General features: G+C 34.1%; 3 protein-coding genes across 3 annotated transcripts; 2 read left to right on the top strand and 1 right to left on the bottom strand.

Moving 5' to 3' along the window:
* The first annotated feature begins 4227 nt into the window (after positions 1-4227).
* LOC118029783 (uncharacterized) lies at positions 4228-6575 on the top strand. Its single transcript, XM_035033716.2, has 2 exons — positions 4228-4497; positions 6013-6575. The coding sequence occupies exons 1-2, from the start codon at positions 4312-4314 to the stop codon at positions 6205-6207; spliced, it is 381 nt and encodes a 126-aa protein (XP_034889607.1). The 5' UTR covers positions 4228-4311; the 3' UTR covers positions 6208-6575.
* A 2482-nt stretch (positions 6576-9057) lies between these two features.
* Positions 9058-11630, bottom strand: LOC118029757 (uncharacterized). The gene is made up of 4 exons (XM_035033683.2): positions 11583-11630; positions 9790-11154; positions 9464-9658; positions 9058-9372 (listed from the first exon to the last, which is right to left on the bottom strand). Exons 2-4 carry the CDS (start codon positions 11107-11109, stop codon positions 9256-9258), a joined length of 1632 nt encoding a protein of 543 aa, XP_034889574.1. The 5' UTR covers positions 11110-11154; positions 11583-11630; the 3' UTR covers positions 9058-9255.
* A 571-nt stretch (positions 11631-12201) lies between these two features.
* LOC118029673 (protein PAL OF QUIRKY) lies at positions 12202-14558 on the top strand. The gene is made up of 2 exons (XM_035033573.2): positions 12202-12971; positions 13438-14558. Exons 1-2 carry the CDS (start codon positions 12277-12279, stop codon positions 14273-14275), a joined length of 1533 nt encoding a protein of 510 aa, XP_034889464.1. The 5' UTR covers positions 12202-12276; the 3' UTR covers positions 14276-14558.
* Positions 14559-14858: the final 300 nt, after the last annotated feature.

Genomic DNA, 14858 nt, shown 5'->3' with positions numbered 1-14858 from the left:
AAAAAAATTGAGAATTATGATGGTAAATTTTTGTTTCTCAATGAATGAGGTTTAAATTATTAAGTGGAAATAATTAAATATTTTTCCTACTTTAAATTTGGTTAGTGAATCTATAACAATGTTTTAAAAAATTCAAGTTGCTAAGGGATAAGGTTTATGTTTTAAATAATTAATTAATTTTTTAGTTATGACAATTTAATTTATTTTTTTTTAGCCAAGAAGGTTGGTGGACCTAATACCTGTAAAATGTTTTTTTTTATTGAATTTAGAAACTCTTAGATGCTTAAGTATCTTTTTGAGAGAAAATGCAATAATATTTTAAAAAAAGACTCTGAAAAAAAATATGCAATAGATAATAGAGATTTAAAACCCTTTACTTGGGTGATTCAAAATGTATTTATAGCTCTTATACTGTGAACTTTCTTGTTTATGCTAGAGGGGTCAAAAGTGTTTTCCTTTTAAATATACTAGTAGGGAGGGAGTCTCTTATTTCAACAATAATGTTTGAAGAAAATATCTTTTTACATGACATTAATGTTGATGAGAATACCACGTGTTTATAGAAAATTTTCATAAGCTATGTCGTATACAACATTAATGATGATAAGAATAATCCTTATAATTAGCATTAGTGTTGATTGAAATATATTCAATTCTTAGATAACTTTTACCTAGCTAGGGTGTAGAGAGATGATGATCTTAAGTCCTTGTTATCATGTACTAAGGGTTGGTAAGGATTGCCTTATGACCTAACAAAAGGCTAATTATATGTCTAGTCCTGGAATAATCCTAAACCTAAGGATATTGAGCTTATCATCTTTCTAGGCCTAAAGATGTTTGGGCTCACCGTGTATCCAGGCCTAAAGGAGTTTAGTTTAGCATGTTGTCATACTCATATGCGTTTAGACCTAGGGCATATCTAAGTCCAAAAGAGTTAGGTTTGGCACCTTGTCAGACTCACATGCACTTGGACCTAGTACATGGCTGGGTCCAAAAGAGTTGGGTTTGGGAACGAGCCAAACCCTTGTTTCATGGGTTTGACTTCTATTGAGCTTTTAGACATAATAGGCTTAACCCTTTTATCAACGGGCCTTTCAAGTATATAAATTGAGTATTAAAATATGTTGATACATCACTATTTGCATTAAACAATGAAATAATTTTTCCTGCTATATATTTAGAAATAAAAAATTAGGTGACATAATTAAATAAATTTTGACTTTTTTCTCACAAAACCTTAGATAGTCTCGGTTAGCGAGAATAGATTCACGTTTATTATAATAATAATAATAATGAAAGTAGGGTTTCATGTATATAGTTGAATTGGATTTGGACTAATAATTGTATCAAATTCAATTTTTTATGTTCTACAAATTATAAACCCAATTTATTCAAAAACAAATGGATCCGGGCAGGTTGGACACATTAGGTTGAGCTAAATTTTTTATAAATATTATAAATATTATAAATATTCACAAGCTAAGCTTATATTGTTATTTATTTTTATGGGTTGATCTTAATTCGAACTAAGATTTTGACTTAATAAATTAGCCCAAAATCAATTATAAGCTATAACAAACAATTTAGGCTTAATACATCAACTAAATCAGTTGACTAAAATAGAAGAATCAATTGTAAAAAAATAATTGATAGAATATATAACAACAAATTAAGTTTCAAGCAACAAAAAACTCAATCACAACAAAACATAATAAGTTCTGAACATGAACTTGAATTGAATTGTTGCGGCTCTACAATTTTTACAAGAACATCAACCAATGTCAGCTATTTGAAAGCAACAAAAAACAATAATAAAATAACAACAACAACACACAGTAGTACAATACCTTTAATAACCTATACAAGCAACAAAAAAGGTGTGACATATGTATAAACTTAAGTTTATGGCAATTACTTAAAATAAAAACTCAAAAGCTAATTGTTTAACATTTACTCACAATCTCAAATTATCAAAATAACTTATTACCTTTCAACATCCATGGCTAAACCAGTAAACTCTAAAAAAGAAGAAAGATAATAAAATATATTAGTTACTTAAAACTTAACAGAGATATGGTGGAGGTTTGTCGAAATCAAGTTGGAGCTTTTTGTTATAAGGATCAGAAGAAGGGATTGATGATTTTAGATTGTTAAAATGATGGTCGAAGAAGGTTACCATCGTTAACAAGATAGTGAGATAAGAGAATGGGAGGCTAAACGGCAAGTGAGAAAAAATTAAACAAAGAGAAAGAAAGATGGTGTTTATACCAAAAACTTTCTAAAATATAAGATTACACTGTCAGTGTGTTGTATAGGGTATACAAGTTGACTGAGTTTAAAACTTTCAACCTGCCACCCAGTAATATGTATATTTTCTAATTTTAAAGAGTTGAGACATATTAGATAATATAAATGTTATAGATAAACTAGTTTTTTTTAACACCCTAATAAAATACATTAAAATCAAATTGATTTTTATATGGATATCATTTCTCATATGTGAGTCATCATAAATTTTTTCCATCTATTTTCATTTATCTTATAAGAAATTTTATTCAAAGAGAATTATTATATATGATGTAAATGTTGTTCAATGTTGATAAGAGTTAGTACAAACTCTCCGGTTGGTATAGTCTTTACTTTATCTTATCTATTATATTTACTTTATTTTATCTATTATATTTATTATAACATTCTAAGTTTAGTCAAATTCAAAAACTATATTGATTATTTTTTAAGTCTAATAAGAAATTAAAAAATTGTTAAATATACCTTTTTTAATAATTTATTAAATTCCCATTCACCATTTATCTTTAATTTATTAGATTCCCATTCACTGTTTAACTTTTTCTAATTCTAAATTGATAAGATAACTATTGCCATTCCTAACTTACAAATTACTAGTTTACAACTCACACTATATTGTAGGTTAAGTTAATTTTTTTTTTAGTATAACAAAAAAATATTTAGACAATAGATTATATTTGATATTTTTATTAAACTCGGTCAACCTTGAAACCTTCTAAACCAACTCATTTCCTAATCTATGTTTAAAATTAAATTATGTGGGAGTTGTCTTGATGTAACCTAGTTAACATGGTTGATCCAAGGACATCTAACCTAACTAATAAAAATACAAGAGAATGAAATTGAGAAAAAATAAAGATGAAATTGAAATAAAAAATCTCATGATCTAATTTATTATCTAAGATGAGTTTAAAATCAAATGGTGTGGGAGTTGCTTTGATGTGACCATACATGGCTATTAGAGAATTATATAAATTATATTTTGGAGCTTTACCTAACAGCTTAAACTTTGGGGTTGGGATAATTTTTTGACATAGTATTAGAGTTTTGTTGACCAAGCAGTCAAGAATTCAAATCTCACCACCTCTATTCTATTTAATAAAAATTAAGCATAAGGTAGTGTTGGCTTGTGCAAGTTTCAAGCCCAAACACTTGAGGATATGTTTTAGATAATTACATAAATCATATATTGGGGTCTTACCTAACAATTTAAGCTTTTAGGTTGAGAAATTTTTTTGACTTTGACTAGTTCTTTGACTGTGGCCAGTCCAGAGACAACCTGACTGACTAATAAAAAAGTTTGAGGATGAATTTGAGAAAAAAAAAGAATTAGATTGACCATTGGTTAGTCCAGATACAACTAGACCGACCAGTAAAACAATCCAAAGATTAATTTGAGGAAAAAAAAAGAATAAAAATGACATAAAAAAAACTCAATCCGACTCCTAGTTTAGTTTGAGTTTAAAATTAAATTGTGTGAGAATTATTTTGACATATTTTAGTTGACTTGGTTAGTCTAAAAATAATAAGGTAACTATTACAAAAATCCAAAAATAAAATTAAAAAAAATTAAAATAAAGGGCGAAAGAATGGGAAAAAAAATGGGAGGCTAAATAAAAAAGAAGAAGAAAAAGAAGAAGAAGAGAGGAGCTATATTATTTACATGAAGTGAAGCTCTATGATAGTTCTAAATTGGCCAATGTTTTTCCTTTTCTCAATATTTTAGATTTAAATCTTAGAATTAGCACTCCGGCGAATTTATTTATTATTTTTTTAATATATCATCGTGTCATGAAATGTGCATTTAAAGGAATTTACATGGGCTATTGGTGTAAATACTCTAAAAACATATGCCAAATTTACAATAAATCCAAAGGCTAAGCCCTCCATCATAAAAAGACCTAAAAACAACCCATAAACTAAAACCCTACAAAGAAGAGTGAGAAAAATCCATTTCCAACATCATACTAGCCAGCAACATCACTGACAAGACGAAAAGAAAAGATGAACAAGAAGGAAATATTCAAACTAGCAAAAGGGTTTAGAGGAAGAGCAAAGAACTGTATAAGGATAGCTAGAGAAAGGGTTGAGAAGGCCTTGCAGTACTCTTACAGAGATCGCCGCAACAAGAAGAGGGACATGCGCTCTCTTTGGATCCAACGCATCAATGCTGGCACCCGCCAACATGGTGTAAGTCTATTTTCCTACTTTCTTTTTATTTTTTTACCCATCTTGTTGGTGGGTTTTTCTTTTGTCATTGAATGAATGGCTTTTCTTTTCTGGGTTTGTTGTGCTTTTTTTTTTTTGGTGAAGTCTTGATTTTTCTTTGTTTGGTTTTGATTTTCTTGAATGAATTACTGATTGACATTCTGAATTGAAAATAATGAGATGTAATTGCTAGAAAATGTAGATTTTGAATTGCCATTTATATAAAGGTTGATGTTTTGAGGCTTTTAGCTGTGAACTCAGATGAATTCTAGTCTCTCCTTTTATTTTTCTTCTGATATAATTTTGAAATAAAAATAGAAGTCTTTATCTTGATCATTTCTTTTGGGGTGTGCATGTAAAGCTCAAGGTTTGGTGTTTCAAAGACATAATCTTTGCTAATAAGTGTTAAATTGGAAGTAATCAAAGTCTTGATAGTGTGAGAATTGTTTTTATGATGATCAGTGGTTTGCATTGGCAGAGATCCTTTCTATTGATGAGGGAAAAGAGTTTAATCGGTTGTGCAAGCTAAGATTTGGTCATGTATAGTACCTTCCAATAATTTTTTGGTCTAGAGCAATTTTTTCTTGTCTGATGTATGCGTAGGGGCAGTTGAAAGTGCAGTGAAGCATATAAAAGAGAAGTGGTTTTGGAGAAAATTAAAGGCTTAAGGACTCTGCTTTGTAGTGGTTGATGTGGTAGCTACATTAGGTAATGGAGAGTAGGATGGCTTTCATATGCTTTGGATGAAATGATCCAAACATGCATGTTGAGCTGCATATTTTTTTTCATTTTTGTGCAAGAGTTGTCATAATGAGAAATGATGTGGCTCATCGTGTTTTGCCTGCCATTTTTATTGACTTGTGTTGAGACTTGACTCTTGAGTCATGTGATGAACAGGTTATTAGATTCCAGTGCTTCTGAAATCAATGTTTATGTGGCCATTTATTACCATATGGAATGTACCTTGTGTTAGACATGCTCTATGTTTTCTGAACTTGTTGCTATGTTTTCTCATGTGGATTGTTGCATTGCCTTGCCCTAGAGGTTATTGAATCTTTACTTGAACAAGCAAACTTCTACATGAAAGAAATACCTTTATCAGACTTGAATTTCAGCATTGGAGCTAGTGGTTTGCTATGGTTTGAATTGTAGCTCATGTTGGATGATTCTGTTCTCCAGGGATGGAATTGTGAAATAGGTTACTATTCTCTGATATATGAACTAGGAAGTGAGATGATTCTGTTCTCCAGGGGGTAGAATCCAGGATTCTTTTAATCTACTTATTCTAGATTTCGACTTTCTTTTCTTTTCTTTTTTATTATATAACACAAACCGGGAAAAAATGAAGTGCAATTGACTTCTTCTTTATCATTTTGGATCATGTTGATGTATGTTTGGGCAGTGCAACTTAAATATTTTCCTTCTTATAATGAAACTTCTCCATGATGAGATACTGACCTTCGGTTTCTTCTTCTGCTATATTTTTATTTATCACAGGTTAATTATGGTAACTTCATGCATGGGCTGATGAAGGAGAACATTCAGCTGAACAGAAAAGTCTTATCAGAGATATCCATGCATGAACCATATAGTTTCAAGGCCCTGGTAGACATCTCACGTAATGCCTTTCCTGGAAACAAAAATGTGGTGCATCCTCCCAGGAAAGTGGATATGTCTGCTGTTAATGTGTAGATCTTTAATTGGATATTCTGGTAATTCACTCTTTTCATAGCCTTTTGGAGCTTGCCTGAAACAAAAGCTTTAAAAAGGTAGCTTTATATTTCTGCGGTAGTTTATTACCTCTGTCTCTGGATATATGGATGAAAGAAAGTAACTGTGACATTCTGAAGAGAGAGAAATGATCTCTGGCCAGTTACGCTCTACCATTTGAGGATGCACAATGAAGTGAAGAAACATGAGAAATTCTTTATTTTCAAAATGAAGAGTAATTTCTGACAGTCACGAGAAAGAAACTGATTATCATAGAATTTTCCTCCCCAGCTGCAACTCAGTGTTCTCTTCTCTTTCTATAGCATTTCGAATTTGCTTACATCATTTAATCTCTATCGTTGATCACTGCTTAATACCTTAGAATCCGTTGCCAACATCTTGAACAAATTTGGATTCTGTTTCTTGAGGATATATTAACTGGCCTTGACCGTACTTCGGAATCACTAACATTGGAGTGTTGTGAAGCTAAATCTACGTTTAGAGATTAACTTAATAATAAAGTATTCTCCGTATTTGATATTGTTTGTGAAAAAAATGGTCATGAATGATCTTTGTTTGTCCTTAAAGAATGATCGTGTGTCAAGATCCTTGATAACCGCACTCTTGACAGAACTCCTGCTGGAGGGGTTTGTAAGGTTCAGCTGTGAGTGCAATGCGAAGAGTGTAACACTACAGGACATTTCAGTTTGAAGATTAATGCTCCAGTATATAGGGACTGCATGTACATGATAACACGGTGAAGGTGTGTGAAGAGGTTATGTGCTTAATCATAGTGATGATTGGTTCCGATCCCTTGTGTAGGAATTGGCACTGGACAAAGCGATCATAACGAAGAGGTGTTCATTGCTGTGAACAAAGCGATCATGGGCGACAGTTGCATTTCCCGTTTCTTGTCCAAGAAATGTTATGCTATGTTTTTTGGATGTCTATAAACTTCCCGAAAACATCGTAGCTTTGTCCACTAGGGACCAGAATCCATCCAGCTTTGTTAAAGCAGATTATGCTCGAATTTATGCTCCAATATCCAGGCATCAAGTTCATCACTACGAAACGTTGTAATCTACGAGTGAATTGTGAAGTTGACTAACAAAGCAGACACAGTTGAACAAAGAGAGGGACAAAGATTTGCTAAGTGAAACAGCGAAGGCAACCAAATGGTTTGCATTTCGGAGGCAACAAACCATTTGCAAATCAAATTCATCTATAGCAACTTCCCTGAGACAATGAAGGCTTATTTACTCGTAAATTGATCACCAAGCAGTAGTATTTTAGACATACCTTGTTTCTTACATCACTTTCAGAAAATTCTACTAGGGTTGTGATTATAACTTATTGTTACCGTCCTTAGATTGGAACTCACATGAGAAAGCAGGCAATTGTTATCATTTAGAAGGCCTCTAGATTGCCACATAACACAACAGAATGATGAAGTTATCAAACAACATTGGTAGGTGATCTTTCTTTGACAGAACCCGCGTCAAGTCAGCCATATTTTTTAACAGGAGAAGTATGTGATCTAGCAACAGAAAGGTTAAAGAAGGCATAAGAAAAATGATTAATTACCTCCATGATTTCTACGCTTATCTGTAATACTTTAGCATATCTTACTCTTCTCAGCATTCCATTGCAGCTATTGATCTTGTTACAGAAAGAATGGAAGTGAGGAAACTTAATAGTTACACCTTGTAGGTAGCATTTGCTTACTTTTTCGGAACAAACAAGATGAAAATAGCTGTGACAGAAATGCGTTTGGTTGTAAAGATGAAAAAAAAAGGGTTTTTAAAGTAAATTCTGCGATTAAACTTCAAATCTTCTCTCACGCCACCATTGACAGTTTGAAGTTGTTCACCTGGAACAGTAACGCGGAAACGGATGCCAAACCCAGAAATTTAAGAGAGGTACTGTTGATAGGCAGATTCAATGGGGTCTCGAAGTTACAGCAACTTATTGCCAGATTTTTAACTTACTATACTAACCTTTAAAATCAAAATGATTGATTTTTCAAAACTAAAAGATTATAACTAAAGTTTTAGGAATGCACCAGTGTGTATATAGGGATTACATGTTTAAAAAATTGACTAAGATTAAAAGGTACTTAATTTTTGTTTACTATATTGAATATTTTATTCGGCAATCCAAGTGAACATTCAATTATTAATTTGTCCTATATTCATTCATCAAGATACTCCTAACTTGAAAAATTTTATAATATTTAAAAAAGTAATATTTTTTAATGATACACGTGAAAGCTAGAAAAAAAAAAATCAATTCCATACATTTTCTCTCTTACTTATATCTATTTTTTTAAAAAATTTAATAGAATATAACTAATTACTTATCCGACCATCTTAAAATTACTGCTCAACCTAACATGCTGAAGACATTGAGTCAAGAAAAAGATTCAATAAAATTCAAAAACAAATCTAATGCCTAGTTTACGTATAGCTATATGTGAAGTAACTTCTGATATAACAATAATAAACATAAGCAAAGCAAACTTCAAGTTCCAGCTATAAAATAGACGAAACTTTTAGCTCACTACTAGGGTTTAACAGACTTGTTGGTAATCCTTTTATGAGTCGTGGAAGTGAGATAGAGAATTCAAGTGCAGATATACTAAGAAGAATTAAAATAATTCAGTCTGTAAGGCACATTTCAGCCCCTGTAGATTCTGCAGCGTTTCACTTGGGTACCTATTAGTTAAACTTCTCAATGTTATCCTATGAAACTCAAATAATCTTCAATGTGGTTTTTTTTTTTTGAAAATGTGGGCTGCTTTTTGAATCAATGACAAACCACAAGCTCTCGAAGTGAAGTCCTTATAAGTGGTTATTTCATACATAGATGCTGAAAAACCATTTCAAAAACCTTCAAAAGGAACAAAACACAAGGCACCAGTAGGACATGTTAATTTGCTTGAACTATCACTACTAATTTCTGATGAAGAATTGTTTTTAGCTCTATTCGTTCTGCATGCTTAAGCTGCTGCACGTACCAAAGTGTTTTACTCTAATTTTTGTGAAGAGATAGCTTCAGTTTCATCAATTGATCACCAAGCAAAAGGGTTTCTGACTTCCCATGCTTCGACTGATACTTCTTCACAGCCAAAGACAAGAGCTTGGCAAGCTGAAAAACAAAGAAATTAGATTATGTAAAAGAAGTCAAAGGGCTAAAAACTAAGACTAAACTTGCTAGTGAGAAAAAGGGAGATTCTTACATCCTCTTTTACATCGAGTTCAGAAATTCTACTAGACTTCTGTTCATATCTTATGGTCAGTGTCCTTAGGTTTGGAGCCCTCATGAGAAAGCAGGCCATTGCGATCATTTGGCAGGCCTCTAATTTGTCACATACCATGACCAAATCAAGCAAGTTCCCAAATAAAATTTTAACATGATCTTCTTCTGATAGAACCTGCATTATTATTATTATTATCAAGGTCGATCAAATTTTCTCAGAAGAATGGGAAAGTCTGTAATTAATCAACTGAAAAGGAAAAAGAAGAAGAAGAAATAACATATCAAGGAGAGGAGATGATTATTCACCTCAATAATTTGAATGCTTAACTGCAAAACTCGGGCGTATTGTACTGCTCTTAACACAGAATTGCAGATGTCTTTATCAGTAATGAAGAACTGAAGATCAACGAATTCGACAATCGCCTCTTGTAAACATATTAATTTCTGTGGTTGAATTTCAAATACTGAACCCTTCCACCAAGAACCATACAACTTCAATGACAAAGTTTGAAGCTGTTCAGCTGAAACAGCAATACTAATAGGAAACTGACTGCTGCATTCAAAAATCGACAATTTTCTAAGGGAGGAAGTGGGAATGTTGAGATGCAGTAACTGCAACGTGCACTGACTTATCATCAGATTTATCAGAGACGGACAGTGTCTGATGTCAATGCCATTACATTCATTTACGGAACATTTATGGATTGTTAAATTTTCAAGGAGCGGACAAGCGATGGAAACATAGCACCCGGATCCAAAGACACACCCTCGGAGCGTTAAATTTTCAAGTGATGAACAAGCAATTTTTATCTTGGACACTTCGGCTTCTCTGAATATGCAATCAGATATGGTTACATTTTTAAGGGACGAGCCCTTGATGCTATTCTTGCAGAAGCCCATGACGTGACTAACATAGCAATTATGAATTGTCAGCTCTTGAAGAGATGAAGTAGAGGAGATGGGGAAACCATCCATAATCTTAATAGCTTCAAGATTTAACCTTTTAAGTGATGGGCAGTTGGTAGATATCCAAGCCTCCAATAAGGCCCCATAAACTCGTAAAGATTTCAGCGATAAGACCTCGAGAGAAACCAACGTCGCTGGCAAGAGACCATCTAAGCAGCAATCCTGCAAACTCAGTTTTAGCACCCTCAAGGAAGCATAACCAGTTGCCGACATCGGCAAAGCGAAACAATTCTGTTCATCAAGTCGACATCCAATATCAAGCTCTTTAACATCACACCTTAAAGCATGACAAACCCAGGAATCATAAGGCCTTTCATGAGAACACTCACATGAATCACATAGCCAACGAAAACGAAGCAGTTGTATCCGCTGGCCATTGCGGGATCTCAGAAACTTGCTGAGAAATTCTTTAAACTGGCTACACTTGGTGGCACATTCATGTGAAGCAAAATCAACATCGAAATACAAGTAAGGACTAGAAATACATATCTGTCGATATCCTTTCGAGGCAAAGCTTAGCCGAGCAATATCATTAGCCCCAAGGAATGAAATAATGTGATGAATAATGTGCTCTGGAAGTCTAATGAGTCTGTCATGACTATTAGCAACGTTGTTTCCCTTAGAAGAGCTCAGTACCATAAGCTTTGATGGGTTCTCCATCAGCAATCGAACTATCAAAACCCCTAATGCCAACTTATCACAGAGCTGGAAGTAAAAAAAAAAAAAAAAAACAGTAAAGAGTACGAACAAGTGACATAGCATGTGTAGAACAAGCATAGTACATAATCCAATGAAGAAACAAGCAACATGGCGAGGCACATATCAGAAACAAGAGCAGTCATTGAGTTATATCACGGTAAGCAGATTCGCAAAATTAAAGATTATTACTAAGTTAAGTAACCTCTAAAATCATGGGATACCGTTAAAAATTCCTTAAAAGCAAGGGAAAAAAATGTAAGTTAACACAACCAAGGCAAACTGTTTCGAAGCAGGACTAAACTTTAACAACTGCACACGTCGCATCGATAGAAAGAAAACAGAAGCAAAGCTTCAAGTTCCAGCAATAAAATTGATGGAGGAGACCAAACTTCCAAGTCAATATTGATGTTTAACAAACGTGTAGGTTAACTTACAGGGAAAAACAGAGAGCAGCAGTGTCAGAGTTTTTGGAGGCGTAGAGGTTGAGGGACACCGAATTCATGTACAAGTCATACATATATATTAAAACAATTTGTAGGTCGGCATTCGGAAAAGCAAAATATTTGACCCTTCTCTTACTTGTCGGTCAACCTTTTCCAATGTTAGCCTATAATTTTCAGAACGTTTTCACTATCATTCCTTAATGTTTATTATTATTATTATTATTATTATTATTATTATAACAACCAGTCATTGATTTATTATTTTTATATATTTTTTTCTATCATCTTAAACTTGGTCCCAAAATCAAATTACTCTTATTATCACTTTTCATTGTTAAATAGCTATAAGAAAAGGTTATGCTTCAGCATCCTTTTCCTCTATATTTTCACACCGAAATCCCATATATATGAAAATATTTAAAACTAAAAAATAAATAAGAGAAAGTCACAAATTCACATTGAAACTGGTAAATAATTATAAGAGATTAGACCGGAAAAGTTTACGTAATAGGATGAAAGTGTAATATTGGAATATCTACAAGGAGCAATATTGTTTATCCTAATTTAGTGCGCATTGGGCGTCCACCACGTATAAAAGTGTATAAAAAACGCTAACACGTGACCCAATCCCATCTCGTACTCCTTAGATCTCCACCTCCTCCACCATCTCTCCACCGCCACCACCATGGACCCTCAACCACCACAACAACCTCAACTACCGGCCACCACTCCAAAACTCCGTCTAATGTGCAGCTACGATGGCCACATAATCCCAAACCCCCACACCAAATCCCTTTCTTATTCAGGTGGTGACACCCGCCTCATCACCATCCCCACTGGTACCAGCTCCGCCACCGCCACAAACACCACCTCCAACGGTCTCACGCTCTCCTCTTTAATCTCTCACTTATCGACAACTCTGAAAATAACCGTACCAATCACTCTAAAATACCAACTTCCACATCACAATCTTGATTCTCTCATTTCACTTGCCTCAGATGAAGATGTCCTTATCATGCTTGATGAGCACCAAAACAACCGTACACCTTCACGTCTTAGATTATTCGTGTTTCCAACCAAACCCATTTTGAGTCAGCCCGAGTTAAAGGCTACAACACAATTAAATCACCCAAAGACTGAAACTTGGTTTGTTGATGCATTGAAGAATACAAAGATTGTGAATCTTGAGGGTAATGGTAATAATGGTGGTGGGTTCTGCGGAGCTGAGTCCATGGTCCTGGAAACTTCTTCTTCTTTTGGGTCAACTTCGTCTTCGGTTTCGTTATCTAATTTGGGTGTTAAAGGTGGTTTCGTTGAGGATAATGGGACTGTTTTGCTGGATAATAAGGTTCAATTGTCAACGCCAGAAGGAATTTCAAGGTATTGTTGTTAAAACTCTGTTTTTTTATGTTCTGTTTTGAGTTTTTTAAGGCTAGTTTGGCTTTTCTTGTTCGATAATCTTGAGAAGTATGCATATTTAGATTCTTAGGATGTTAAAGTTCTGTTCTTTTTAGTAGAAACGTATTTAACTCAAATGATCACATCTTTAATTGTTATATAATCATTGCTAGGTATTATGTAGTAGATGTTTGATTTTTATGTTTCGGGAATTTTGAGGAGAATGAATATGATGCCTTTTTGTTGTAAAATTATTTTGATGTTGATGAATATAATTGGTTGTTAATTGTTAGTGGTTTTTCGTTTTTGATGTTTCATTTGGGTGTGAATCTTCGAGGTTTGTTTTATGAAAGGTTTAATGAGAGAAATTTGGATGTTTAGATGTTAAAGTCATGTTATTTTGGCTGTAAATGAGTGTAACTGGTTGCTGTAACTCTGGTTGTTGCAGTGATCATGGTGTGGGAACTGCAGTTTGTCAAGATTCACAGTTTGTGACATTTCAAGATCCAGTCGGGGCTGTTACTTCAGTGGAGAATAAAGTTTCTCTAATAAATCCATTCGAGTCAGAGAGGAAAATCCCTAATCCTCCTCCTCTCATTGGGGTTGAGATGCATAATACAGTTCCCGTTTCTGGGTATCCATTGTCATTACAATATGATCAGTTACAACAGCTGCAATTTGTTCAAACAGCTGCCCCGCAGTATGTACCCCAGAACACAACTGGTATAGTGCCATTGTCTTCTTACTATGTGATGAGTTCTCCGGTGCCTCAGCAGCAGGTTTATTATCAGAGCAACCAACCTCAGCCGATATACCTAGTGCCTGTTGCACAGCCTTACAATTTGCCTATGCAAAATAGTTTGATGAACACTGCAGCTGTTGCTTCTAGTCGTCCTCCCATACATCCTGATTCGTCTATGTACCCTGCTCAAATGGTGTCCAATGCCGCTGCTAGTTTACCCGTAGCTGAGTTAACCTCACAAGTTTATAGAACAAGTTCACCTGTTACTGTACCACATGTTAAAAATCAGAAACAAGGTAGAGGGCCTCCTCAAATGAATCACCAAGGTCAACCCATATGTGCTGCTTCTGTGGAGACTGGTAAACAAATTGATGACGATCCTGTACATGCCCAAATATACAAGTCCCAGCCTCCGCCTCCAACTTTGCCTTCCCAGTACCAAACCATGACCCCAGCCACAACAATCTTGTTATCAGAGGCTATGGCACGGTTAAATACCGATAATATTAAGCAGCAACAGCCTAGAACCTCACAGCCACAATGAGCACGAGCTACTGTGAAACAATTTGGGGATAACTGTTTGTGGTAACTTGGACTTTCCTTTCTGGATGTTTAAGTTTTGGAATTATAGTGTTTTATTTGTAATGGAAGTGATATTCCAGTCTTTGTACCTTCTGTTTTGTCTTTCTTTTTCTGTATCACGTTATGGTGGATGTAACTTTAAAGTAGGTGTTTAAGATTATACAACTAAACTCATACAATTGTATTTGTGCTCCAACAATCAGAGTACTCGTTTGTATACTTTAATCATACGTTTTTTTTGGGTATTTTCTAATTGCTTTAAACTCCTGGAGTGTCCGAGTGGGGTGCAGGACATCCATGTGCTGATTTCACTTTGGTTTTATTGTCATTTTGTTTGTTTATTGATGTTTAATAACCAATCATGAAATCATGTCTCAGGGGCTTGTGTTTGTGCCCCTGTGAGAGGTTATTCCTAATTTTCTCAAACAACTCAAAATTATTAGCTACAAGCTTGACTATTTTTTTTTTTTTTTTTTTTTATTATTCATTTGTTGTTTGATGGCAAGCATCGCAATCCGTTGTTTCTGGATTTTGTTGAATAAGAT

This window comes from Populus alba, chromosome 17, assembly GCF_005239225.2.
Source record: "Populus alba chromosome 17, ASM523922v2, whole genome shotgun sequence".
NCBI lineage: Eukaryota > Viridiplantae > Streptophyta > Magnoliopsida > Malpighiales > Salicaceae > Populus > Populus alba.
This window is presented reverse-complemented; position numbering and strand designations above follow the sequence as displayed.

Excerpts from the sequence above, each read along its gene's own strand:
- LOC118029783 (XM_035033716.2), top strand. The coding sequence starts at position 4,312 with ATGAACAAGAAGGAAATATTCAAACTAGCAAAAGGGTTTAGAGGAAGA. Across the intron at positions 4,498-6,012 it reads CTGGCACCCGCCAACATGGT|GTTAATTATGGTAACTTCAT; the intron begins GTAAGTCTATTT and ends TATTTATCACAG.
- LOC118029757 (XM_035033683.2), bottom strand. The coding sequence starts at position 11,109 with ATGGAGAACCCATCAAAGCTTATGGTACTGAGCTCTTCTAAGGGAAAC. Across the intron at positions 9,659-9,789 it reads TAAGCATTCAAATTATTGAG|GTTCTATCAGAAGAAGATCA; the intron begins GTGAATAATCAT and ends ATAATAATGCAG. Across the intron at positions 9,373-9,463 it reads AACTCGATGTAAAAGAGGAT|CTTGCCAAGCTCTTGTCTTT; the intron begins GTAAGAATCTCC and ends TTTGTTTTTCAG.
- LOC118029673 (XM_035033573.2), top strand. The coding sequence starts at position 12,277 with ATGGACCCTCAACCACCACAACAACCTCAACTACCGGCCACCACTCCA. Across the intron at positions 12,972-13,437 it reads ACGCCAGAAGGAATTTCAAG|TGATCATGGTGTGGGAACTG; the intron begins GTATTGTTGTTA and ends TGGTTGTTGCAG.